The 27,954-nt window shown below is 50.4% G+C and overlaps 1 protein-coding gene across 1 annotated transcript in view; it reads right to left on the reverse strand.

Annotated features, from left to right (window-relative positions):
- SLCO2A1 (solute carrier organic anion transporter family member 2A1) overlaps positions 1-27,954 on the reverse strand; it is a 79,558-nt gene that overhangs the window by 17,051 nt on the left and 34,553 nt on the right. Inside the window, exons 3-6 of the mRNA XM_066244567.1 lie at positions 22,584-22,746; positions 3,694-3,921; positions 2,749-2,847; positions 618-754 (exon numbers count right to left, since the gene is read on the reverse strand). Coding sequence (XP_066100664.1) covers positions 618-754; positions 2,749-2,847; positions 3,694-3,921; positions 22,584-22,746 — 627 coding nt within the window. The remainder of the gene's footprint in view (positions 1-617; positions 755-2,748; positions 2,848-3,693; positions 3,922-22,583; positions 22,747-27,954) is intronic.

The following is a 27,954-nucleotide window of genomic DNA, read 5'->3' on the forward strand; positions in this document are numbered from 1 at the left end:
GTTGCCACCTGATTGGTAACCCCATCACTGCAGCACCCTAGGACTTCATGAGATCAGAACAGGTTTGAGACCTGTCAGCCTAACATCAAAGTCCCCCCTCAGATTCCCATCCTTGTTTCCGTTCACACCCTTCCCTGATGTCTCTCCCCAACAGACATAACTAAGAGCTGCGTGGAAGTTCAATCCGCTCACACTGCGCTCCCTCTCAGCTCACCATCACACGCCTTGGCACGAGGACTCCCTCCTTACTCAGTCCTTCAAGCTAGACAGGACGGGCCCTATGAAATGCCAAAGTGAGCTGCGCCAGATCACATATTCAGTGTTTATGGGCTCTTCACGCTTTACCCCCGTTTAGATGAGCTCAGTGTTTCCTGAACTACATCCCTGAGGCCACGCTACCATGGGAAGGGCACACTGATGAGATATCAACTTTTGGAAATTCACCGGCACTCTCACTTTTCAAAGCCTCTGAGAAGTCCTGCATCATGAGACTTATTTAGAGTTCACCTATTTAGAATTTACTTAATGTACTGCAGTTCTCAGCTCTGTTCATTTTGCACTTTCACCTCCCTTTCTTAAACCTGTATTGGTAGAATTACGGACTCTCCAAACCTTACCTGCACTCTTCTGGGCATTGTGCGAGGAAAGAAGAAGAAAGGGAAGGAGGTGAGAACCAAGAAGGCCGAGGAAATGAGCAGGCCCAGCCACCAGGCTCCGATCCATCGAGGGTCTCCAGGGCTCAGGTTAACTAAGGCTGAAGAGGAAGCAAAGGACACCACTGTCTGTTGGATGGATACATGATCTCATCTCACTGGGAAGAGACCCTCTAGAACCTTGGTCAAGACGACATTCCTTATCCTGGCCATTCTAGTCTTCCCAGAAAACAGAGGCCACTGCACATGAAGCAGGGCATCAGAGAATCCCAGGTTGAAGGGATCAGAACCTTGGCCTCATCTTATTTTATTCCCAAATTCTTGGCAGTGGCTCTCTCGAGGCTTTCCACAGCCCAGACGTGAGCCTACGTGTCTATGTCTATTCTCCTGCTGGGCTCTCCCAGCAAGTCTATGAGGTAGAAGTTATAGCCCAGGGGTCAGGAACCTATGGCTTGCGAGCCAGATGTGGCTCTTTTGATGGCTGCATCTGGCTTGCAGACAAATCTTTAATTAAAAAAATAATAATGTTAAAATTATAAAACATTCTCATATATTACAATCCATTAATTTCCTACTGCTCATGTTTATGGTTGCTGGTGGCTGGAGCCAATCACAGCTGTCCTCCGGGACAACACCAAATTTTTATTGGATAATGCCTAACATACACGAGTCATTGTATGGCTCTCACGGAATTACATTTTAAAATATGTGGTGTTCATGGCTCTCTCAGCCAAAAAGGTTCCCGACCCGTGCTATAGCCACTCACTTTCCCAGCTCAGGAAAATGAGGCTCCAAGAGGTTAGCCTTGCCCTTGTCCACAGTCAAGATTATTGATCAATTTCAAACCTATGTCTTCCTGGTGTCCAAACCAAGCTCTTAACCACTGAATGCTACTGCTGCCCAACTTTACTGATCCCTAAGAAAGGAAGCTTCATAATCCTAAGGAACCCGAGGAAACAGCCATCCACAGAGTGGGCTGCCTGGACCCAGGGGATGCTTTCTTCTGGCAAGTCCCCTGTCCACATCTAGGCGTCTGTCATTGTGTTGTAAGGAAACCACCTAGACATGGAGGGGAGGAGAAGGGGCAGAACGGCCCTCGGCCAAACAATGACCGGCATCCCTGGGCACTGTCTCTGGGGGACCCGGAGCCCAGTAGAAGATCTTTTGGTCAACCAAGAGCCAGGAACTACTGCAGGGAGTGCCAGCAAAAGGGCAAAGATGGCTTGACTCTGAAGCAGAAAGTCCTGCCTATTTACGTTTTGGTTTGAAGTACAGGCAGAGGACACCACACAGATGATCTCATGGTCTGATGGTCCCAGAGACAGGAGTCTGTGGGCTCTGGCAGTGTGGTCAGGTTGAACACCTGCCCATAGTCTTTGTGAGATGGGCAGGCTCTGCTCTGTGTGCCGGGCACAGGAAGGGGAGTTATTGCTGAGGGTCTGGCTCACACCTGCCTTCCAGCCGTATCTCTGGCTGGTGGAAATGATCCATTTATTTATTTATTTATTTATTTATTTATTTATGTATGTATGTATGTATGTATGTATGTATGTATGTATTCATTTTAGAGAGGAGAGAGAGAGAGAGAGAGAGAGAGAGAGAGAGAGAAAGGGGGGGGGGGAGGAGCAGGAAGCATCAACTCCCATATGTGCCCTGACCAGACAAGTGCAGGGTTTTGAACTGGCGACCTCAGCATTCCAGGTCGACACTTTATCCACTGCGCCACCACAGGTCAGGCGGAAATGATCTTTAATACCACCACCAAGACAGGTAATTGTGGTGGCATTGCCAAGGCAACGCCTAGGTCTCAAGGTTTCCCAGCAGTTAACCCAAGTTGCAAACTTCTTGGAGGGCAGAAAGTACATTTTTTTTAACAGTGCACCCCCCTCCTTCCCAGCATCCAGTATAGGTGATGGTGAGGGAGGCACACGCCATCTGCTCCTGGCTGTCTGAGGGACAGCAGGAGCGAGCGCGGGAGTGAACGTTTGCAGTTGAAGCTTCATTCTCTGCTCTGATTGGCTGGGGGCTGCAGAGGGGGTAGGCTGGTTTGTGAAACTGGCAAGGGTATGGGCATCGCATCATCACACACACTCACCTGTGTCCACCCTGCCATAGTCCACAAAGATCTGCAGCATGACAGAGCCCAGCAGGTACCCAAAAGCCGGTCCAAATACGGATATGGCAAACAAGATGGCTGAAAAGGAGAGAGGGGAAAGAAGGCTGAGGGGGATTGAGAGGGCGGGGCAGCCCCAGGCTCTTTCCCTCACTGAAGGATTCCTGAGATGCCACCCCATCTGTTCCCTGCCCTGACAAGCCCACACCTATGCCATTCCTGCTGACAATGCCAGAACCACTCAAGAGCCTAAGACGTGCAGAGCCAACGCTGTTTCTCCTCTAGCTGCCAGAGAGATCCAACTGCCAAGAGGAAAACAGCCTCCCTGGCACTTAGAGATGCCAACCCAGGGCAGTGCTGGTGGGCAAAGCTTTCTGCTGGGGCAATGTTGGAGGCCTTGGCAGGAGCTTGTGAGGCCACAAAGCCATGGGGCGTGGTCTGTTTAGTCTGGGGTATAGGCCCTGAAGATGCGCAGTGTGGTTTGTGCTAAGGGGAGGGTTGGAGCAGTAGAGAGCTATCGACCTGTCCATCAGTGGATGGCTCAGAAAAACGTGTGTGCCCAGCCTGGGCCTGGACGGACGCGCTGGGAAGCACCAGTAGTTACTGCTGGTCAAGGAGCTTCCCTGTGCCCAGCACGGGGCTAAATGGTCACTTATATGACCTCATGCAATCCCACAGCTGCCCAGCGCACAGTCCTGTTCGACAGGTGAGGACCCGGGGCCCTGGGGCTCAGCTACTGGCCCAGACCCCACAGCTGGTAACAGAACTGCCATTCATCCAGGTCTGTCTGACCCCCAAACCTCGGCACTCATTTGCTATGTTGTGGGGCAAGGAGGGTTAAGACCTCAATTCAGCCCCTTAGGGCCTAAGCAAGTGCCATATCAGGATCGACCCCTCCCCGCAGCCCTCTTCAAGCCTGTGACTCACAGATGTACAGGGGCGAGTTGGTGGGCTCCGAGAAGTCGTCTACGTAGGAGATCCCAAACGGCTGAATGGGCACCGTCCCAATGCCTGCCAGCAGCTGGGCGACCACCATGAGGCCCCACATGCTGCCGGTCTCCTTCCGGGTGTCCTGGGCGGCACTGTGGCACTTGCTGGGGGGCAGGTCCCGCCAGTGCTTCTGACAGAGCTCGGCTTGGAAGAGGCTGCTGTTCCCTGCAATGACAGTGCATGCCTGTCACCACCGCCCCGGTCTCCTGGTTCCACCGGCTGGCCACTGAACCTGGCCTTTCCCCGAGGCCTTTTGGGAGGAACTCCAGAAATAAAGGTGAGAAAGTGGGCTCCCTGCTCCAGGCGCAGCCCTTCATGGGTGAAAGAGGACTCTCTCTCATGCGTATCCATTCTTTCTCCTCTGTGGGTCCAGGCAGGGAGCTGAGCGTGGAGGAGCTCAATACATTGCTCCCTGGAGGAAAGGGCCACCCAGCTGGAAAAGGGGGATCCAAGATAAAACCCAGGCTAGTCAGCCTTCCTACCCGGTGCCCAGCCTCGAGCTCAGGACCACAGCAACATGGTTCTCTAAGCACTGCTCTAAGCATTCTGTCCCCCACACCGTAGTGTCAACTGGCCTGGGACGTGTCCTCACTCCTGGATGAACACTGCATCACACTGAGGAGTCACTGCCAAAGGCATTTAAGGTCCTTGAAACCTGGGCAGCTCCCAAGAATCACAGAACTTTTGAGACCCTTTGGTTCAAAACCCTCCTACTGCCGATGGAGAACAGGCCGCACCTCTAGGGGCCAGGCTGCACCCTGAGAGCCTCTGTGAGGGTCCTGGAGGCCCGTGGGCACTGGGCAGCCTGCGGTGGTGCGGACACGGCCAGGCTGTTTTTAATTTGGCCCACACTGAAGAGTCAGCGTTGTCAGCTCTCCAAGGTCTGGAAGATCCGTGAGGGCTCCGTTCCACAAGCTGCCTTACTGATCTTACTCTGTGGGTGTTTCCATTCAGCACTAACGGGTTTCAGTTTAATTCTCATCTGTGGTGCTCCCAGAGAGGGCACAGCCCTGAGCTAGGTGGGCCTCAAAATCCTGCAGAGCCCTGGCCGGTTCGCTCAGCGGTAGAGCGTCGGCCTGGCATGCGGGGGACTCGGGTTCGATTCCCGGCCAGAGCACATAGGAGAAGCGCCCATTTGCTTCTCCATCCCCCCCCTCCTTCCTCTCTGTCTCTCTCTTCCCCTCCCGCAGCCAAGGCTCCATTGGAGCAAAGATGGCCCGGGTGCTGGTGATGACTCCTTGGCCTCTGCCCCAGGCGCTAGAGTGGCTCTGGTCACAGCAGAGCAACGCCCCAGAGGGGCAGAGCATCGCCCCCTGGTGGGCAGAGCATCGCCCCCTGGTGGGCAGAGTGTTGCCCCTGGTGGGCGTGCTGGGTGGATCCCGGTCGGGCGCATCTGGGAGTCTGTCTGACTGTCTCTCCCCATTTCCAGCTTCAGAAAAATACAAAAAAAAAAAAAAAAAAAAAAAAAAAAAAAAAAAAAAAATCCCACAGAGAGGAAAACTGAGGGCTGTGGCCTAGATCTACTCCTCCCCCTGGGCTCTGCCCCATGCTGTTGAGCTTGGTGCTGCCCTGGACCGTGGGACTGGGGATGGTCAGCCTTCCTCCTGGTCCTCTCCTCTCCCCCAGAGGCACATGCTTCATCCAGCCTGGCCCCACCATTGCCTGTCCTTTCTACTGGTGTTTGTCACCGGAAAAGATGCTGGCTTAGGGGGCTACCCCATCAACTAGAAAGGCCTGTCCCAGGAAAAGCAAAGGGGGACAAAACACCTCTCTAATCAGGGTCATCCACCTGACACCAGTTGTGTGCAGAGAACGGAGCACCGGGAGAGGGGCCAGCCCTGGACTTTGGTTAGTGGCCCTCGGTAGCTGCTTCTTCTCACCCCATGCCCACCATCCCACCTTCCAATGCAGAGTTCAGATAGAGAGTGGGCCCACCTCATGGGGAAACAGGAGGCGGCCTCTTAGAATTAGAGTAGAGATGTAGCTTTCTTAACATAAAAAGATACTATAGCATCCTTGTAGGCTCAAAAAATAACTAGTAGTTTGGAGAAGAGTATGATCCCTAATTTAGAAAATTTATGTGGACTAACTGAATATGCAAAGAAAAACTTGAGAAGACTGTGGCTGGCTTTGGATGATGGGACTGTGGTGGCCTCTGTGTGTGTGTGTATTTGCTTCTGTATTTCCTAAGTTTTCTATAATGAACACATGATCCTTTTAAAATAAAGCAGTAGAAGCTTTTAAATTAAACAAATTTTAATTAATAAATATAGCCAAAATTTAACAATATCTCTCCCATTTCTTGTGTCTTTGTCCTGTAACCATTGCCCTTCTTTCTGGCCTAGGCCGTAGACCAGGGCTCTGCTCCCCCTGCCCCCACCTCCTCTCCCCTGTGGGGTGTTGAGCCTTCCCTCCACTGACAGACTGTACTGTAGGACCCAGCTCCAGCGCCAGGAGTTTTAAACATCTGTTTATTGCACAGGCCGACTCTGCCAAGGCGGTGATGTATACTGTCCACTGTCTCCTGCTGACAGCGGCTCCTGGTCTACCTAAGGGGCTGGTTTAAGGCAAAGCTGGCATTTGAACCCGCATACGTCTGACTCAAACTCCACACTGAAGCCAAATCTGAAATGGTGGCTTTGAAAAGCCACCACCCACATTGTGCAGCGATGCAGGAGCTGCGCTGGGGAGATGTCCCTTTCTCTACCTCCCTCCAACACATGGGTTCTCTGACCTCCGAGGGCGGCTGGGACCTCACACTTACTTCCGCCCCAGTCGAGGTGTCCTGGAAAGGGGACTAGCTGCTGGGAGTTGGGATGAAATCTGACACGATGGGATGAAACAAATATACAGTCAAGAAATTGGTTTTGGTGAAATGAGCCAGACACAGAAAGACAAATACTGTGTGATCTCACTTCCATGTGATTCCAAAGTAGTTGAACTCATTAGAAGCAGAGAGTGGGATGGTGGCTGCCAGAGGCTGAGGGGAGGGAAAGGGGGAGGTGATGATCGAAGAGTATAAAGTTTGAGATTTGCAAGGTAAGTAAGTTCTGGAGATCTGCTCTCCTAGAGCGTAGCACCGCATTGTATACTTAACATTTACTAAGCGGCAGGTCTATGCTAAGTATTCTTTATCCTCCCCTCACCCTCCTACACGCAGTAAAAAAGGGTGTAGAAGGAAACTTTAGGAGTTGATAGATATGACTATGGCCTTGATGGTGGTGATGGTTTCATGGTATATTCTTATTCCCAAACACACGGAATTGTATGAATTAAACATATACAGCTTTTTCAATGCCAATCATATCCCAATAAAGTAGTTTAAAAAGAAAAAGAAAGGGCCCTGGCTGGTTGGCCCAGGGACAGAGCGTCGGACCAGCGTGTAGAAGTCCTGGGTTCGATTCCTGGTCAGGACACACAGGAGAAGTGACCATCTGCTTCTTCACCCCTCCCCTTATCTCTCTCTCTCTCTCTCTCTTTCTTCCCGTCCCCCTCCCCCAGCCATGGCTTGAATGGTTTGAGCAAAATTTGCCCCGGGTGCTGAGGATGACTCCACGGCCTTGCCTCAGGAGCTAAAATAGCTTGATTGCTAAGCAACAGAGCAGCAGCCCTGACAGGCAGAGAGAGCACTGCCTGGTAGAGGGCTTGCCAGGTGGATCCTGGTCGAGGCACATGCAGGAGTCTGCTTCTCTGCCTCCCTGCTTCTCATTTAAATAAATAAACAAACAAACAGAAAAGAAAGAAATTAGTATTAACCCCAAGTAGCTGTGTGAACTTGAGTGAGTTGCTAAACAATTCCGAGCCTCAGTTTCCCTTGAGGCAGAGACCTGAGGTGTCTGGACAGGGAAACTCCCTATGAGCCATTCAAGAGCTAGAAGTCTGTGGTGTCGGAAAGGCGTGTGGACACGAAACATTGGACCCCGCCAGTCAGCAGGTCTGGTGGCTGCGCCCGCCCTCTGAAGGAAGGCTGGTGTGGCTCAGAAACACTGCAAGGGTCTGGGCCTTAGAGCGGTGACTTTAGTCTCTATAAGACGTGCCCGATGAGAGAGAAACCATGTGGGTATGTAGCCCACTCCCCACCCCACTAAGGAATCCTTTCACCAACACCCAGAAACAGGGGTGCGGTGCTGCAGATTCACACTGCGCCCCACAGGGAGGCCCAGGTGGCCGTGGGCAGGCAAAGCCAGCAGATGTTGGAAGGGCTGGATTGGGACCTTAGGTCCTGGTTTCTACTCCTGAATTCATGACTCCCTATGCCAGTGACCTTGACTTTGAGAGACCTCATAGGAGCCTATGGAAGGGCAGGCACTGTAGAGAGTGGGAGGGTCTTGGAAGGCCCGGCAGGTAGAGTGTCAGGCTCACTGCTCACTCCCTGCCTTCAGTGTGGCAGCCACACAGGACACCTCAGGTGGATGAGCGTTCACATGTCAAGGGCTGCACGAGCCTTTAGAAAAAGTGATGGTCAAGTACCGAGACCCTATGCCCTTCTCAAGACCAAACAGGCATGTTCAGGAATGAGTGCAGGGTAGGCTGGCCGGACCTGGCTGGACCGGGAAATACCCCTGACCCACAAGCACGAAACTGCCACCTGGCCAAACGCTGCTGTGCAGTCACTCAGACAAAGCGGCGTACATACTTCTCTGCTCACGTCCCTGGGCCACTGTGTCTGAGCTGATGCATTTCTAAAGGGCCCACAAATATAAGGGATGTTGCCACGTCTTGAAAAGCAAATGGCATTGCTTTTCAGAAGACTCAAATTTTGAGTATATTTTGTACAAGGAAGTGAGAAAAGTTTGAAGTTCCCTAAAACTGTGGGCACCTCCAAATGTGCTGGGCTGAGCCCCCCACCTCCTCTGTCTAGGTGTGTGACAGCACTTCCCTCCTGCACGTTATCTTACAGGTTGTGAACTGGCAGGGCTGCGTCTACCACAGGTACAAGAGTGGTTTAAAGATCGCCTGAAGGCAAATGACCATGCTGGGAAAGTGGTACAAAGAACGGGCCCCCGCTCCCAGCTCAGCCACTGAAGGAACACACCCAGCCCACCAGCAGCAGTGTGCATGATGCCTGTTTCACAGGAGGAAAGCCTGGATGATGAGTTCTGAAAAGACATCTGGACCAAATTTCATTCATTTTTGGTTGTTCAGTTATTTGGCCTATATCAGGGGTCGGGAACCTATTTGGCTGAGAGAGCCATGAACGCCACATATTTTAAAATGTAATTCCGTGAGAGCCATACAACGACCCGTGTACGTTATGCATTATCTAATAAAAATTTGGTGTTGTCCCGGAGGACAGCTGTGATTGGCTCCAACCACCCGCAACCATGAACACGAGCGGAAGGAAATGAATGGATTGTAATACATGAGAATGTTTTATATTTTTAACGTTATTATTTTTTTTATTAAAGATTTGTCTGCAAGCCAGATGCAGCCATCAAAAGAGCCACATCTGGCTCGCAAGCCATAGGTTCCCAACCCCTGGCCTATATATTTGACTGTGGGCAGGCACTCTGCTGGGGTAGAAGACACGGAGATGACTGAGACAGGCACAGGCGCTGACCTTACAAACCTTCAGTCTACTGTGGTACACAGGCCGTAGAAGAAGCAACCACAGTATTGCCTGGTCCAATCCAAACCACAATGAGATATCACTTCACACTCATCAGAATAGTTATCAAAAAATACAAAACAAGTATTGGGTAAGATCTAGAGAAATCAGAGCCCTTGTGCATTGCTGGTAGGAATGTAAAATGTTGCAGCCACTGTGGAAAACAGTAAGGCAGTTCCTCAAAAAGATATTAGAATTACCATATGATTCAACATTTACATCTCTGGGCACATGGCCAAAAGCAGGGACTTGAACAGATGTTTGTACTCACTCCAGTGTTCACAGCAGCATTATTCACAATAGCCAGAAGGTAGAAAAAACCCAAATGTCCATCAATGGATGAATGACTAAACAAAATGTGATATATATTGATACATATAGTGACATATTATTGAGCCTTAAAAACAAAGAAATTCTTACTCATGCTACACCCGCAGTAGATGAATCTTGGAGACACTATGCTACCTGAAATCAGCCAGATACAAAAAGTACAAACACTGCATGATTCCACTTATATGAGGAACCTAGAACAGCCAAATTCATAGAGACAGAGAGAATGGAGGTTGCCAGGGACTGGGCGGCAGGAGTGCAGAGTTAAGGTGTACTGGGTACAGTTTCAGTTGGAAAACATGAGGCCCTGGCTGGTTGGCTCAGCAGTAGAGTATCGGCCCAGCCTGTGGATGTCCCGGGTCCAATTCTCGGTCAGGGCACACAGGAGAAGCGCCTATCTGCTTCTCCACCCCTCCCCCTCCACTCTCTCTCACTCTCTCTTTCTCTTTTCCCCTCCCACAGCCATGGCTTGATTGGCTCGAGAGAGTTGACCCCAGGCACTGAGGGTGGCTCTATGGCCTCTGCCTCAGGCACTAAAAGTGGCTCAGTTGCAAGCATGGCCCCAGATGGGCAGAGCATTGGCCCCAGACTGGGGTTGCTGGATGGATCCCAGCTCGGCCACATGTGAGCATCTGTCTATCTCCCCTCCTTTCATTTGGCAAAAGAAGCAGATGGGGGCGGGGATGAAAAACCCAGAAAGGTGGAGAGCATGAGGGTTGGGGCAGTGCAATGAACACACTGGAAAATGAAGGCCAGTTTTCAAGGCCTGTGAGTAAGGAGGGGAAATGACCCAGTCAAGAGACATCTCCACGGTGAAACAGGTGATGCTGTGCCTTGCATGAGGGGCAGGCAGTGCTGGCCGCTCCCGGCTGTGTGGATGGTGGTGCACCGTCCACAGTAGGCCAGGCTTGTCCTGGGACAGAGTGCATGAGATTCAAAGGAATGGAGAGTAAGCTTTGCTTTTAAGAATTCCCATTCTTGCTGTTGCTGGTTATTATTTTACTAAATTTATATGTATTAAAACATTGCTGCTGGCTTAGGCTAAATTATTTTTTTGTGGGACATTTAATGGTCATCAAAGGTTGTGAAAATGTTTACTGGCTTATTAAATCTCTCTCTCTCTCTTTTTTTTTTTTAGAGAGAGAGAGAAGTTTTATGAGTTTATTTGAGCCAAACTAACAACATATGCCAGCAAGGAAGATCTCAAATGCTCCCTTCCTATGTCTTTACCTGGCATGTGGCACGGTCCACCAGTGCCACAAAAATCCTCACATAATTTCACTTTACAAAGTGTGCAGGTGGCCAACCCCTCTGGGGGTTAACGGTTATCATTAACTTTTAAAATATCAGAATCTATGTCCGAAACTGCTTTTATTAAAAATATGTATTTTAAAAATCATTAATTGCCCCAATCAAATCCAAGTCTACTGAGTTCCTCTTTGGTCATTTGATGTTTCATTACTGACACAGCCCAAGGAACTCTCTTTTCCTTATGCCGGCTGAGTATGGGCCAAATCCATCCCCGATCCCGGTGGGCCACACGTGAGCGGGGCAGGGCTTTAATCACCCTCAGAGGGCACGGCTTCTTTCCCCTGGGAGCACTGTCCTCTGGGAAGCAGCAGCTGGCTCTCCCCTCGCTGTCCCGGAGGCAGGGAGCCCAGCAGCCAGGAAGAGCAGGGCTCAGCAATGGGTCGGACCTGCTGGCTTGATGTGAGGACAGATACAGGCGCACCTTGGAGATATTGCAGGTTTGGCTTCAGACCACTGCAATAAAGTGGGTGTGGCAATCAAGCTAGCTGCGATCATCTGGCTGATGGAAGGTCTTGCTTTAATTTGCAAAAATGCAACCAGTGAAACTCAAGAAAATGAAGTGCAATAAAACGAGGTATGCCTGTATATGTGTCAGAGACAGACACAGTGTGGGCTTCCTGAGAACTCATGCCCGAGCCTCCTTGCAGCGGGTAGCCGAGGCTAGTCACTCTGGTGAGAGCAGAGTTCTCTAGACTTTAGACCACTAACTGGGCTCCTCTCTAAAACGTTAAGAGGACAGGGAGAAGTGAGTCCAAGGGCCAGAAAAAGGGGGAGAGAAAAAGACCGGAGTCAAGAGCCCTTTGCAGAATTGGGGGACTGGGCTTTCTTTGCCCCACTCAACCCGTCTCCTCCCCAGAGTGGATTGTTTAGCTTTATCCAGGAGCTCGGGCCCATGCGAAGGAAGAAAGAGCAACCTCCCCCATTTTCAAGCATTCCAGGAAACACCCGGTACCCAGTTACTCTCCACTGACTTATGGAAGCACATCACCCTCTTCCTCAGAGCTTGTTCTGACCTTCCTACTGTGTAAATTGGAGAGAAATGCCTGTCTGTTCCATTCCAAAGGCCGCCTGCCTCCATCTTGGAGGGCCCTGGGAAAGAGAGGGAGGGAAGTCTATTCATTAGTTGGATGTCAGTCTGTTTCTCATGTTCCCCAAGGCAGACTTCTGGAAGGCTCAAATTCGTCAGAGCACATTCTTTTACCCGCAAGACACCAGAGGTCTGACTGTGCCAGTTTTCACAGGGCTATGAAACGCTAACTAGAAACAGGCTGGGACCTCTTCCCTCCTCCAGCTGCCCCAGCACCACCCCGGCTCTGGCTCTACAGAGTCAACCCTCTGACTCATCCCACAATTTAAATATGCAGAACTTCAGTTCTCGTTTCTGGACCCTTCAGCGAGTTTGGAAAGATGGGGGACTCCTTCCCTAGAATGGTCTACTTCCCTAGGATGAAATCCACAGAGAGAGGCAGATCTAGGCAGGCCACGGTCTGGCCGCTCCATTGTTCAAGGACACACGTTCCCGGCGTGGCCAGGCTGAGGCTGGCTGGAGGGCTCTCGGGGTATAATGAGAGGTCTCTGCACAATGTTCCAGAGGCCCTTCCTGGGGCCAGGAAAGAACCCTAGGAAGGTCAAGTAACATAGGAAGGCCATGGCAAGTGGGGCAGTCCTTCGACTAGTCATGCTCATCATTCTGGTGGAGAAAAAAGAGAATTCTGCCAGGAAATAGGAGGCAGCAGTAACTTCTTCAAGCCATGTTTCACCATTCTCCCCCCGCCCTCAACTGAGAAGGGGGCATGGCTTGTGGGTGAGTAGGGTCAAATGAGACGGAGATTAGCAAAACCCACACCTCAGAAGCAATCTGTAAGAGAACAATAGGGAAAGGCAGGGGTACTTCCGGAGACTTTTCTGGAAGCATGGCCAAGGTGCCAAGCCCTCAGGCTATCAGCAAACTCCTGGAACCTCATTCAGAATGTTCCACTCTGAAGGACTTATTTCCTCATCCTCCTAAATTCTGCTACTCAACAGTTTTACCAGAACCCCTGGCAATTCCCACAAGCAGGCCTGGAACAGGCTGTCCTGAACTCACTCATGATTTGAGATCTCCAAGTTGTTTGTAAAGTGGGTTGTTTGCACATCAGAAGTGATTGAGTTCCCAGCGGAGTTTACCAAGCCTTACTAATCCATAATGCTCCTGTAATAATGTGTTCTATTACAATTAGACTAAGCTTCCACCTATAAAAATAATTTCTATGGGCATATGCATTCTGAGTTTCATTTGGGGGAAGTAGAAGAACATACTGTTCCATACCAGCACAAACCAACAGTTAGGATTGGCAGCCTTGGTCACACCATGGGGCAAAGGAAGGAGTTCACATTCTGAAGCCTGACATTCAGGTTCAGAGCTTGCTTCTACTGCTCACTGTCTGGGGGTCTCTTAAAACCTCAGTGTCTATCATCTCCAAAACAGATATAATACCTTCCTGGCAATGTTCTTGTCAGGATTAAAAATAATGGCTATTATAATTTCAGATACAGTGATCATACAGTAAGATACATTTTTATCCAGAGAGTCCCAAAGTTTTGAGAAATCTAAATGGATAGTGGAGATGACAGGATCCTGGAGACAGGCACTTATTGCTCAGGTTTTAAAAAACCTGGGGGCTGGGTCCGGAAACTGGAGACAAGTAAGATCAGTGCTGGTCACCGGTAATGGATAGACTGCAATAAAGGAGGCGTGTGGGTTGCTTGGAAGACTTCATTCCCATCTGTGCAGAAAAGAGCAAGCCCGGGGCTGGTGGTGGAAAGAGAGAGTTCCTCTGCTCTTCTCTCAAGACCTGAGTTTCCAGGACTAGTTCTGAGGCTAAGGTTGGACACCCCTTCCCACACTGCTGTCCTGGCATTAAAGGGTCTGCCACCACGGGGGAAAGTGCCTATTTGTACTGAGGTGTCCATGTGACCAGTGAGCTGGGTGTGAGAAGGCCGGGTGTGCACTGGGCATAGTGCAACAAGGCTGGGTGTTACACTGCTGGCCAGGGGCTCTCCCCACCTCCTCCCTTGCCTCTGCACATGCGCCTGCGCTCTGAGGATCACCACTAGGCCAAAAAAGGAGGCATTACCTGGCTCTCTCATCAACGAAACTGTTACTTAGTGGACAGGAGGGAAGGAAGAAATCCCTGAGCAAGCAGGACGCAGCTCAGAGCCATTTAATTTTAATATTCGATGTGTGTTTAATTTGCACCCCCTAATTGGGAGTAAAGCAGAACTTATTGTTCACAGATTTATTCAACTGGCTGATGTGGCATTCTTTGAAGGAAAAAAAAAAACAACAATTAGCTGAGCCAACATGAGTTCATCAAGAGCCATTCATGCCAAACCAACCTCATTTCCTTTGTTAATGGGGCTCCCAGACCAGCAGGAAGCTGTAACACAGTGTTACTTGACTGGAGGAAGCCTTTTGACAAAGCTTGTTATGATATTCTGGTAGACAAGATGCAGACACGTGCCTGGAGAGTCCTCTGGGAGAACCGGCTCGAGGCATGCCCAGGGCAGGAGGTGAGGGGCCAGTGTGACCAAGGCACGCCCAGGGCAGGAGCTGAGGGGCCAGTGTGACCTGGGAGATGGTGGCCAAACTGTGCGCTTTTCACCATTATCACCGCCTAAGGTGAAAGTGGGTAATAGCTGACAAATTTATGAATGACACCAATGACACAAAGCTGGAAGGAATGGCGAATACACACTGCAAAAGCTGAAAATTCAAAATTAAGACCCAACACTACAAGAAGGGGTTCCAACCAAGGAGAAGGAATCTAATGAAGCCAGTTTGGGCTGTACCAAATTATCATACCGAATTATAATTTGCTGTACCAATTATCATACACAGTGTGGCTCATAAATAACAGAAATCTATTTCTCACAGTTCTGGAGGCTGGAAGTCAGAGAGATCAGGGTGCTAACACGGTTGGGTTCAGATGAGAGGCTCCTGTGGGTGGCAGACCGCCAACTTTTTTATGTATCTTCACATAGCCAAGAGGCTCTTTGGCCTCGTCTTATAAGGGCACTAATCCTATTCAAGAGGACTCCACCCTCATGACCTAATCACCTCCCAAAGGCCCCAATTCCAAATATCATCACTTTAGTCGTAATTTTTCTTTGCTGTTTTCCCCCCTTTTAGATCTCTGAGCCTCACATTCACTCTGACAGTGGCCAATTCAAATTCTCAATCCTGCAAAGTCTTTCTTTTCCTGAGAGCAAGAATCTGCTCTCACTGGTCTCCTGGTGGTAGAAAACTGCACCAATGTGTCTGGTGGTGGCCATTTCAAGCCTTTAATCCACAGGAGGTGTCTGGGCAGAGCCAGCATCCTTAACTCTACCAAGTGTGGCAAGAAGAGCAGACAGTTCCTGCTTGTGCTGTCTGGGGGTCCGTGGGAAGCCCAAGGCCTCTTGCGGAAGGGAGGGAATCAATGGCTTCTTCAAAACCACAGTCCTCAGAAAGTCAGGGGTATGTACCCTGTTTCTGTGCAGCTATCCCCACAGCAGAGACTCTCTAACAGTTTCCCCGGGGTGCCCAAAGCCACAGCAACAGTGACAGCCTTCCTTTTCCACCCTCGCTGCTGCCTCTCCCAAGGAGACCCTCCCCACTGCTGTAAGTGGGCCCGAGACACACAGCTGGCCAAGGGTCCCAGGGAAGTGGCTTTCCCCAGAGGAGCAGGGCTCAGGATGCAGTTTGCTGCCTAGGCCTCCCTCCCTTCCTCCACCAGACCCCAAGCGGGCCTGCAACCCAAGCCTCATTCCCGGGCAAAGGAAATGAGCAAACAGGCTTGGAGGGGCTGATGGAGAGGGGGAGCCACGCTCATGGTTCTGCTCAGACCTGAACTGGAGACCCAGAACAAGGGGGCACGCTTCTGGGCTGGCCAAGGGGGGGATGGTGACATGCTGACAAAACAGATGTTAAGAGAGCCTAAAGGAAAGCCAAATACTCGCATATCCTAAGTGCTGGGGCCTTTAGAGAGGGCGCATGCCATCGCCATGGAGATGGCCAGTTCTGCAGAACCTCAGCTCCTTCCCCGGCCTTTCCTGAATGTTCAGCACAGCAGCTTAACGTCTTCTATCATTTCTCCATGTTGGCTGCGATTCTTTCCTACACTGTGCATTAAAAAAAAATGTCCCACATCACATCTCATTAGGGTTTGTTGTGCTCATCTGTTCGGGGCTATTTTTCTCTCAGTTGACTTAATAACACCCATATGTTGTGTAATTTTTTTTACCCCTCTTGTTATTTTCTCTTCCTTTTCCAGTTAAATAGATTCCAACTGGCCAGGGTGTGTAACTCTCCCCCGACCATCCTCCACCCATTCACCTCCCGACACACACACACACACACACACACACACACACACACACACACACAAACTCTCTCTCTCTCTCTCTCTCTCCCCCCTTCACCCCCACATACACCTCACCTCCACACACCACCTCCACCCCTGCCACACATGCTCTTCCTCTCACATTCAGCCCCATCTCCAGCCACACACCTCCACACAGTCCCTCCCACTGAGACACACCCACTTTTTCTCTGTAATTCCTCCCCTCCCCTTCTCCACATTCATCCACCTCCTCTCCACACCCATACACCTCATTACTCCACTTCCTACACTTAGAAACACCCGTTATCTCTCTCTCTCCCTCCCTCCCTCTCTTACACACACACACACACACATACACAATTATTCTACAAACACACACACTTCTCTGCGTACCTCACACCCTGGCTGGGTGCTCGCCCCTGAGCAGCCCTGAGCAGTTCCCAGGGGAAGGACCCCGTGTAGCCCCCGTGTAGCCCCCGTGGTTCAGTGGAGAGGGCTCTGCCCTGAGGGTCAGGGAGCTCATTCCAGGTCCTGCATGTCCTCCACTGAGGAAGGGACACAGTCACTCAGGAGCCCAAGACCTCCCCTCCTTATGCACCCCCCACCACCCTCCCCTCCACGGACACCCAAGGGATGCACCAGCATGGGTGAGGGGCTGACAACTCCATGAGTAAAGGACTAGAAAGCAACTCTTCCCTTTCTTTTTTTGGCAGTTCCAAAAATACATTTCGACTCCCTCCCCTGCTTGTCGTACAGGAAGCTGCCTGCTGTGCAGAGCCATTGTCTGCATGGGGCAGACTTCCCTTGGACTGGGCCAAGACGCTTCACGGGTTACACCTAGTCCTCCCAGACACTGGTTTCCCAAGAGCCTGCTCTTATCTCCTGGAGAACGGCCTCGGGCTGGCCTGTTTCCCATCTCCCAAAACCTCCCCTCGCCTCTCGGAAGCGGTCTCAGAGGCTTTGGCTAGAGAGCCGTCTTGTTTCTAAAGGCGCCAGGAGGACGCATTTCCGGACCCCACTGACATTTAGAAAACCTAAACATTCATAAATGTCTGCATGGCCTTTTGAAAATTGGCAATTAGTTGTTAAAGGTCTCCATGATTCCCACAATGTTCAGACCCTCTTTAATATTTTTTCCCCCTAAAACACATAGTTACTCTTCATTTCCCATGTTTATTTCTGGAGTGCTTCTGCTCCAAGGGGAAGAAATCCTCAATCAACACATAATTGCCTGGGGATCATGTCTTATGAGTAACAGGTTTCACACACCACCAGGGGCGGCGGAGAGAGGTTTGCTGGGCAGCCGGCAGGGGCCGGGCACTTTACCTTAAACTGTTTTGTCTTGATTTTCCCCACAGAACACCCTGACAGTGTAGGGATTATTGTCCCCATCCTACAGCGAGGACACTGAGGTTCAAAAAGGTGAAGCAGAGGCCTGACTAAGGAGACCTGGCAAAGATGTGGCTGAGCTGGGAGCAGAATGTCCAAGTCCATGCTCTCACCCCTCATACCAGTCTGCCCTGAGGGTCCGGGACTAGAACAGAACAACAGCCTGAGCTTCCACATGTCCTCGCACAGATTCACCTGTGAGGACACGGCAGTGACTGTGCCCAGGGACGGGCCCAGTTCTAGACCACAGCAGAGGAGCTATGGTAATGGTCAGGGAGAAGCTGCCTTCAGATGTCCCCAGGACGCCCACCAGTCAGCCACGAGCTGTCAGACTGGCTCTCCACAGGAAGCAGGGGGCTTCCTCATTTGCGACCCTAGTTTACCCAGCACAATACAGGTTGTCCCTACTACCTCCAGTGACAAGAACCAGCCACGGGGCCATATTTTGAACTTGCATCCTCTCAGCCCTCACAGAACTCCGGGGGGGGGGGTCCATCCAACATGGGGAAGAACTGGGACTCAGAGCTGCGAGTCTCAATGCCCAGGCTCAGACCAGGATCACCAGACTCCACAGGACCATTCAGCTTCATGACACCATTCAGGGTGCTGCTTTCAATGAAATGCATTTGTTCCTGACGACCTTGCATAATTCACACAGCAAGTTCCCAGAGGTAAACATTTGAAGTAGAAGTTGCGTTTCAAACATTTCCCTGAAGTGAGACCGTATGAATATTTTTGTTTGCATATATTAGCAGAGCACACACCCATTTGGCCCTGGCGCCCGGTGCACAGCCCCAACGAGATCCCACAGACCCGGCTCCCGGGCCCAAGTCCTCCTCTTCCCATCTCCTGACACCAGGAAGACATCCTGAAGGTACCTCAACTCCGAGTACTTCCACTGCTGCTCTGATCCCAGGGTGACAAGGACTGCTGTAGCCTATTGTTGCAAATAGAATTTACACAAAACGATCAATAACAATAAAAATGTTTACTTTCCTGGTCAGTGACTCCTCCCTGCAGGCTCCAGCGGCAAACCAAGGCCACCCTCACAGTCCCCTTTGGTTCGTCTCTCAGTGGAGTTTGGCCCAGAGGACTGAGGTCAAGGCGGGAATGGCAGAGAGCAGGGAGGATCACGGTGGTGAGCTGAGCTGTGGAACCGTTCCTAGCAAGGAGCAGAATGACTGTTTTCAGAGGCCCTCCCGCCTCCAACCACCTTCTGTGGTGGCTGCTCTGTGTGAAGCACATGCCATTGGGATGTGGCCCAGGGTACGGGGAGCTGACTCACCAGGGTAAGCAGGCCACCACGTGTGGCACCTGGCAGGATGCCCTCCCCCTGGCCTGGCCCAAGTGTCTTAGGCTGCCTTGCTGGTTTCATTATGTTAGTCTCCATGCTGATGGAGAGAGGCAGGGAACTCAGGTCTGGAACGATAATAGCACAGTGGGCCTGACCACGGTCTCTGAGAGGGTGGCCAGCAAATCCTGACTCTCCTTCCCCGCTGGCCTCCTGCCCTCTTTCTAGACCAAGGGGGAGAAAGCACGGCGGGACCCCTGGGCTCAGGTCTGTCTTCCTCCTGTGCCTACTTGGAGCAGGACTCGGCCCTTGGGCAGTCCAGCAGGACCCAAGGTCAAGGTGCATTTATGAGAAATGACTAGCACACAGGTGATTTCCAGGGCAGTGGGGAGAAGAGTCCCATGACCGGAACTCAGCAGACCTCACCACTGGACATTCTTGTTCCTGCTGCATCTCTTTCTCTTCCAGCCTCCTCTCTCCCCACCACAGACTGCACAACCTACGAAGGAACCCCTTCTAGCATACTAAGTGCTTCGTCTCTTGAGCCTCATCTGTGCGTATGACCTTTTTAGAAAGTCTGGTGTTTGCACACACAGGAATCACTTATTCCCTCAGCACATCCCTGGGTGGCTCATTTATCCTCAGACACCTCCCACCCCAATACAGTGGACTAAGGAAGAGCACTTACAGACTGGGCCTCTCGCTGCAGCTCATCGCAAAACTGCTGCCACTTCCCGCCTCCTTTAAACCAAGTGCAAATTTATCCCAAGCCAATAAATTAGCATAAAATTAACTCCAAAGCAGTGATGCTCTTGGTGCGCTGCATACGTGAAAAGGCAAAACTGTTCAGTAGGTTATTTCCCAAACCAGACCACACAAAATTTATACAGGGGAAAAAAATCCCTCTGCAAAGGAGCTCAGAGTCAAACATCCTAGAATATACAAGGAAACAGTCCACCGTGAACGACAGCAAGCAGACACAAAGCACTAGGAGGTTTAGTATTCTCAAAACTTGAGCTAAAAAAAAAAATTGGTAAAAGACTATAAAATAAATATGTTTAAAATAATTGAGGAGACCAAAGGAAAAATAGAAATCATAAAGAAATCTCAAGAAATGATATAACTGAGGTAGATTTCAACTATTATAATAATTTTTAGAATTTAGGAAAATATATAGATATTAAATGTAAAGAGTGGCTTAGACATCGGATTAACATAGCTAGAGAGAGATCAAGGGAACAGAAAGACACATTGTATTTTCCCCATGTATAAGACACTCCCATGTATAAGACATACCTTAATTTGGGGGCCCGAAATTTGAAAAAATGTATTACATAAAGTTATTAAACTCAAGTGTTATTCATCATAAAATTCATACAACTCCTCATCACTGTCAAAACTCCCATCCATTAGCTTGTCTTCATCTGTGTCTGATGATGAATCACGGTCTTCAACAATGAGTGCAAAAACAAGTGCAAAAAAGAGGGAAATGCAACTAAAAAAACTACAACCCCTGTATAAGACGCACCCAATTTTTAGACCTCAAATTTTTTGAAAAACAGTGCGTCTTATATATGGGGAAATACGGCAGGACACGACACTAGAAAAAGTTTCCAGATAACTGACAAGCTCAAGCATACCAACCACAGGAGAGCAGCTGCCTCTGAGGAAGAAGTGAAGAGTCAGAAGAGAGGTAATGTCTTATTTCCTTTTTTTTTTTTTTTTTTGTATTTTTCCAAAATTAGAAGCGGGGAGGCATTCAGACAGACTCCCGCATGTGCCCAACTGGGATCGACCTGGCATACCCACCAGGGGGCGATGCTCTGCCCATCTGGGGTGTTGCTCTGTTGCAGCCCGGAGCCATTCTAGCACCTGAGGCAGAAGCCATGGAGCCATCCTCAGTACCTGGGCCAACTTTGCTCCAGTGGACCCTTGGCTGCAGGAGGGGAAGAGAGAGACAGAGAGGAAGGACAGGGGGAAGGGTGGAGAAGCAGACGGGCGCCTCTCCTGTGTGCCCTGGCCGGGAATCGAACCCGGGACTTCCACACTCCAGGCTGATGCTTTACCACTGAGCCACCTGGCCAGGGCTTTATTTCCTTTTTAAAAAGAGGTTCTGACAACCCAACTGTCCATCAACAGGTAAGTGGATAAATGCAATGTAGTATATATCCAACAATGGCATATTATTCAACTATAAAGAAATGAAGTTCTGACACAGGCTACAACATGGATTAACTTTGAAAGTGTGATGATAAGTGAAACAAGCCAGATACAACAGGATATGTATTGTATGATTCCACTTTCACGAAATATCTAGAATGGGTGAATTTACAGAGACAGCAAGTAAATTAGAGGTTACCTGGGGCAGGGAAGGGAGAATGGGAAGGTACTGTTTAATGAGTATGAAGTGGTTGTTCAATGGTTAGAGTTTCTGTTTGGGGTTGATGGAAAAAGTTTGGAAATGGTGATAGTTGCCTATCATAGTGAACGTAATTGATGGCAGTGAGTTGTATACTTAAATTAGTTAAAATGGCAAGTTTCATGTTATATATATTCAACCACAATGAAAAATTAATATAATATACCAAAACCATTGAATTGTACACTTTAAATGCATGAACTGTATGGTATGTGAATTCTGTCTCAAGAAAGTTGTTAAAAAGAAAAAGAGTTATCTAAAGAAAAACTGATAAATCTTAATGGTCAGTATATGCGTCTGTTTTTCTTTGCTCTATTTAAAATTTTTCATATTAAAAAATAAAATAACTTCTAAAGAAAAGGAGAATTATTACTGAGTAATTCAGTGTTATTTAATTTCATGTTTTTGAATTATATAAAATCCTTATACATCTCACTCTGCCAGAGGGCATATCACTAAGACTCAGAGGCTCTGTGTCACAGAAGGGCCACTTGTCTAAGAATCAGGAGGCTTGAGTCTGTCTCTCTCTAACTGGCTGGTGGCCTTGGGAAAACTCCTAGACATCCTTGAGTGCCATGTTCTTATCTTCGATCTCTTCTCTCCCCTTCCCAGGTGTCCAGGGGAATCAAGTGAGATCATAGTGTAAGTGTATTATAAACCTAAAGAATTATGGGCGAATGTACCAATGTCAGGAAGGGTTAGATACGTAATGAAACATGGGGAAATTCCACAGACCTCACCATGGTCAGTGCTTTGACCCTCACCCTGCCAAGCCCACCACAGGCACCGCTCACAAGTGACTCTACTTGTGTGCAGTGGGTCATTCCTGGCATAAAGCACAGGGACTCACAGAGAGTCACAGGGAGTGAGCCACTCACTGCGTGCTCTGTCCTCAGCAAGCCAGAGCTGGGGTAGCTGTTTCAGAGCTACACCGAATTCTCCATGTTCTGACCTTCAGCTGTGCTTTGGGGAGAAGTTAAATGATAAAATCCAAGGAAAGTTTCCGGTGGGAGAGGACAGCATGGCTCAGCGTGGCACCCGTTGCCTGGAAGCACCACCGCCAGCTCTGTGAGATGCTCTCTCATTCCCTTGGCGCAGGGGCTGCAGGCCACTTACCCAGGCTGGTGAAGGTGTACTGGTAGGGCTCCGAGAGGAAGTGTGGGAGGGTGAGGACGAAGGCGCCCGAAGCAAGGAGAAGACCCCCAATGCCAATCAGCCGCGGACGGTGCACCCGGCTGCCAAAGTAGCTGACAAAGATGATGAGGATGGCATTGCTGATCTGTAGAGAGAGCAGAGGGCCGAGTGAGAGCAGAGACTCCATCCTCACCCACCCACTCGGAGACCTGTCTATACCTTGTTCAGGAAAAGCAGAGAGGCAAGAGGCTGCTCAGCGTCAGGGGGGTCCAGGCAGAGTTCAAGGGTCAGCCTTGCCCCGAGAACCTCATAGTTTCACCTTTCCCCTGTTGTCAGAAACCCTTCCCACCTCAGCCTTCAAGACTAAACCAAAGGAGGTATCCAGAGATAATGAAAATATCATGGCCTTAATTTCAACCATTTTAGGACCAAACCCTTTAGGGCAAAATCCCAGGATGCCTCCAGTTGTGGCTGGCTCCTGAAAATAGCACGTGTTCTCTAACTAAACCCCCTAAGGACTTGGGCTTGGGAGTCAGAATAACCTCCCAGCACGTCACGCTATTTCATTCATTCCATCATGCAACAACTCTCCCTTTACAGACAGCAGAATAGGAGCTCAGAATAGGAAGTAGCTCGTCCAGGTCCATGAGGTTAGGAGGTAGTTTGAACAGATTTGTCTAAGTTTTTTTTTTTTTTTTTTTTTTTTTTAATTTTTTTTTTTGCATTTTTCTGAAGCTGGAAACAGGGAGAGACAGTCAGACAGACTCCCGCATGCGCCCGACCGGGATCCACCCGGCACGCCCACCAGGGGGCGACGCTCTGCCCATCCTGGGCGTCGCCATGTTGCGACCCTCCTGGGTGTCGCCATGTTGCGACCAGAGCCACTCTAGCGCCTGGGGCAGAGGCCACAGAGCCATCCCCAGCGCCCGGGCCATCTTTGCTCCAATGGAGCCTTGGCTGCGGGAGGGGAAGAGAGAGACAGAGAGGAAGGCGCGGCGGAGGGGTGGAGAAGCAAATGTGCGCTTCTCCTGTGTGTGCCCTGGCCGGGAATCGAACCCGGGTCCTCCGCACGCTAGGCCGACGCTCTACCGCTGAGCCAACCGGCCAGGGCATTGTCTAAGTTTTGACTAAACTAGTTGACTGCCTCTTGGAGAAGTGGGTTTCTGTCCGAGCAGCTCTGCTACTAACATGCCTCTGGCCCTCCTTGGGTCGGCTTCCACTTCTGCCAATGAGGGACAAGGATTAAAGCACCCTTAAGTCCCTTCCCAATTGGACACACCAGCAACTTCATGTTCCTGGTGCTGCTTGGAAGGTGCGCTCTCTAAGCCCCACCCAGAGCCAGGGAAGGGAACCGAAGGCCCCAGCTCGGGGAGCGGGGCCATAAATGGTGAAGGGAGTGCTGGCTGGACTTCTGATTAGAGCTGCATCCAAAGACACGACCCTCTGCCCCAGAACATTCACCCGGACTCTAGGAGCCCTGGATGTTAGCACCCCTAGCCCCTGCCCCATCCACACCACAGTCTCCTTCTGGCTGGAAAAGCAGGTGCCCCTGTCCCAGGAAACAGGAACCAGAGTCTTAGTACATGGCTTTTGCCAAGAACACCAACAACCTCCTCGTTGCCAAACTCACTGGTCAGGCCTCAGTTCTCTTACTTGATCTCTCAGTACCATTTGACTTAGTTGACAATCTCGTTCTTCCTGCAACACTTCTTCCACTGGGTTTCCATGACACCACCTTCTCCTAGTTTCCTGGATGCTCCTTCTTAGTCTCCTTGGCTGACTTCTCCTGGCCTCTCTGAGCTCTCGACTCCCAGTGCTCAGTCCCTGTACCTCTGCCGTCATTTCGGTGAGCTGTGGTCCCACGCTTTTACATGTTCTGTATGTGCTTCTAATTCTCACAAGCTTAGCACACTCCAAATCTCACTCCTCCTCTTGCCCCAGAAAACTGGTCCCCCCTCCTCAGACCTCCTCATCTCAGTCGATGGCACCTCCATTCTACCAGTGGCTCAAGCAAAACACCCGAGCATCATCCCTGACTGCTCTTCCCCACCCACATCCAACCCTCAGCGAGCCCCGCTGGCTGGACCCTCAGGAGCAGACCGCTTCTCCCCACCTCCCCATCGCCACCACCTCAGCCACATCATGTCCCGTCTGAATTACTGCAGTTGCTTCCTAAGCAGGCTCCCTGCCTCTACTCTTGCCTCACTGCAGTCTGTTCTCCACCCAGCAGCCAGAGTGGTCCTGCTGAAAAGCCAGACAGACTATGTTCCCTCTGCTCCAACCTGCAATACTAAAAAACAGCCAAGTCTGTCCTAGAACCCGCAGAGCCCTGCGGAGCCCGGCCCCCTTCCTTCCCTGCCACCGACTGCTCTCCCGCCTCTCCCCCCTCCCCTCCTCCACACTGGCCACCCCGCCTCCAGCTGTCCTTTGAACACAGCACAGGTATGCCTTCCTCGGGCCTTTGTACCTGCTGCTCCCCCCGACTGCCTGCTCATCTGACCCACTTTAGATCTCTGCTCAGAATGAATCTTCTGAAACAGAAAGGGGTTGGGGTGGATGAAATGAGGGAAGGGGGTCAAAAGGTCCAAACTTCCAGTTCTAAAATAAGTCCGGGAGATGGAATGTACGGAATGGTGACTGTGGTTAATGATGCTGTATTGACTATTTTAAAGTTGCTAAGAGAGTAGATCTTAAAGTTCTCAGCACAAGGAAAAAAAAATATGTACGTAACTATGTGATGTGCTGGATGTTAACTAGACCTATTGTGGTGATCATTTTGCAAGATCTACAAATATAGAATCAACCTGTTGTACACCTGAAATATATAATATAACATAACATAACATAACATAATATAATATAATATAATATAATATAATATAATATAATGTCAAATGTCAAGAATATCTCAATGAAAAAGGAGTTACTGAACTATATCTTATATTTATAATAATTAATAGTAATAATTAATTAAGTTATACTATTCTAAATTAAGAGAAGCTGCTGCTTCACAGAGCAAGATGTCCATTGGTGTTCTCCTGTCAGCCAAGCTCCTCCTCCTGCCACTGGCCCTTTACACCCAGACCTCACACCCCTTCACCTCGCCCACTGCCCCGCCTTCCCGCTCAGCCTTGAGATGAACTGCAGCCTGAAGACTCACGCCCCCTAGAGGCTGGTCCTACGCTCCGCTCCAGGGGCCCAGATGGCCCGACTTCCCCTCCACCAGGCCTGGTTCTCACCTCACACCCCTCCAGCTTCTCTCAGCCTCTTCGTCGTCTGCAATGCCTTCAATCCTGAACTCAAGCAGCTACCAAATCCTGTCTTTTCTTCTTTTGGGGTATCGCTGGGGTCCTCTTCTCCCCCAGACACTCCTAGCCTCCCGGCCAGCAGACTTCTAGATGCCCAGTCCTCCACCTCTAGTGTCTCCCAGCCTCCTCTTCTACAGGGTTCACCGTCATCAGATTGTTCGTCCTGCCCCCGCTCTGCTCAGGAAGCCGTGGCAGTTCCTTATCACCTGCCACAAAAGCCGAGAGCCTTGCCCTGGCCCGTTGGCTCAGGGGTAGAGTGTCGGCCTGGCGTGCGGGGGACCCGGGTTCGATTCCCAGCCAGGGCACATAGGAGAAGCGCCCATTTGCTTCTCCACCCCTCCCCCTCCTTCCTCTCTGTCTCTCTCTTCCCCTCCCACAGCCGAGGCTCCATTGGAGCAAAGGTGGCCCAGGCGCTGGGGATGGCTCCTTGGCCTCTGCCCCAGGCGCTAGAGTGGCTCTGGTCGCTGCAGAGCGACACCCTGGTGGGCAAAGCATCGCCCCCTGGTGGGCGTGCCGGGTGGATCCCGGTCGGGCGCATGCAGGAGTCTGTCTGACTGTCTCTCCCTGTTTCCAGCTTCTAAAAAAAAAAAAAAAAAAAAAAAAGCCAGGAGCCTTGAGCTTGACCATGAAGTTCCCCCACTTTAGCTGCTTTCTCCTTTCCTGGTTAGAGCCCTACTTTACTACCTGGTCAGTTTCTAAATGCCTGGGGCAGAACCAAAAGGAAAGTAGAAAGCCCGTTGGTTAAATTCCTGTCCTGCCTTCTCTGCGCTGCACCACCAGACACACACAGATGCACACAGACACAGACAGACACACACAACATATATACAGACACAGATACACAAATACACAGACACACACCACAGATCACACACACATAGTCACACACTCAGGATTGCCAGGTCCAGGGATTAAACTTTCTTATGGTAATTGTCTCAAACTGCCCCCACAGGCATGATTTAAAACCAGACTGTGGGAAAGTTTATCAGAGTTTGGAAAAGATAAGCTGTCACGGGTGAGGCATTTTCATTTTTTATTGAACTATAGCCTGGGGAAACATCCCTTATTTGCCTAATGAACCTCCTGTCATAGACTCTGCCACATGTCCGAGCTGGCTAATCCCTGCCCCTTGAAATATCCAATTGTTCCTGGGTCTATGTCTCTGTTACAAGCCAGAAAAAATATAAATGAAAATTGAAGCCTGGAAGATCTGAATTTGTCTGTCATCTAAGCTGATACTACAGCTCTGACACAGATCAGCAGAGGTGCTTAGACCGCCGCGCTGAGAAGGATCCAGAGTATGGACTCAGCAGGAAGAGAACTGTGGGGAGATGAGGTATCTTCCAGAGACACAGATATAAGACTGCTGTGGCATAAATGTCAGAGACCTGTTTTTCTTGTGTCCCTGGTGAGTGAGGACACGTGCTGGGGGCATCATCAAAGTCATAGGCCATCATTTAGGAGGCTGCATTCTGTGTGAGGGATGCCAGGTCCCTGTCTTATAAGAGAGCACAACCTACATGAAGAAGTAGACCCAGTCAGTGGGCACCACCAGGAAGCTGTAGGCACACACTCAGACAGAGACACGTGTGCGCTTGCGCGCTCTCTCTCTCTCTCTCTCTCTCTCTCTCTCTCTCTCACACACACACACACACACACACACACAGCAGTGAAGGCATATACATGGGAGTTCAGCGGAGAGGGGCTGAGGCCAGCAGCATGGGCCACAGGGTGTAGGTGTGCAGGTGCACATATGTCACAGGTGTGGAGGAGAGTGCGTGCAGAGAGGCACCAGCAGAGACTCCAGCGATGCATTTGGAAGGCCGGATTTGGGGGGGGGGTAGAGAGGTAGGCTGGGGACCCAACGGAGGCCTTGGCAAGGTGGCCATCAGACAGACCTGAGCCCAGACCCTGGCTGCACTGTATCAAAGCATGTGGCCATCCTGGGGGGGGGGCGCTTAGGCTTCCTGGAAAACGTGACATGAAGAGACCCCCTCTTCCTAGGACTGCAGAGGGATCTGGCACGGGGGTTCCCAAGGGGCACT

This window comes from Saccopteryx bilineata, chromosome 10, assembly GCF_036850765.1.
Source record: "Saccopteryx bilineata isolate mSacBil1 chromosome 10, mSacBil1_pri_phased_curated, whole genome shotgun sequence".
NCBI lineage: Eukaryota > Metazoa > Chordata > Mammalia > Chiroptera > Emballonuridae > Saccopteryx > Saccopteryx bilineata.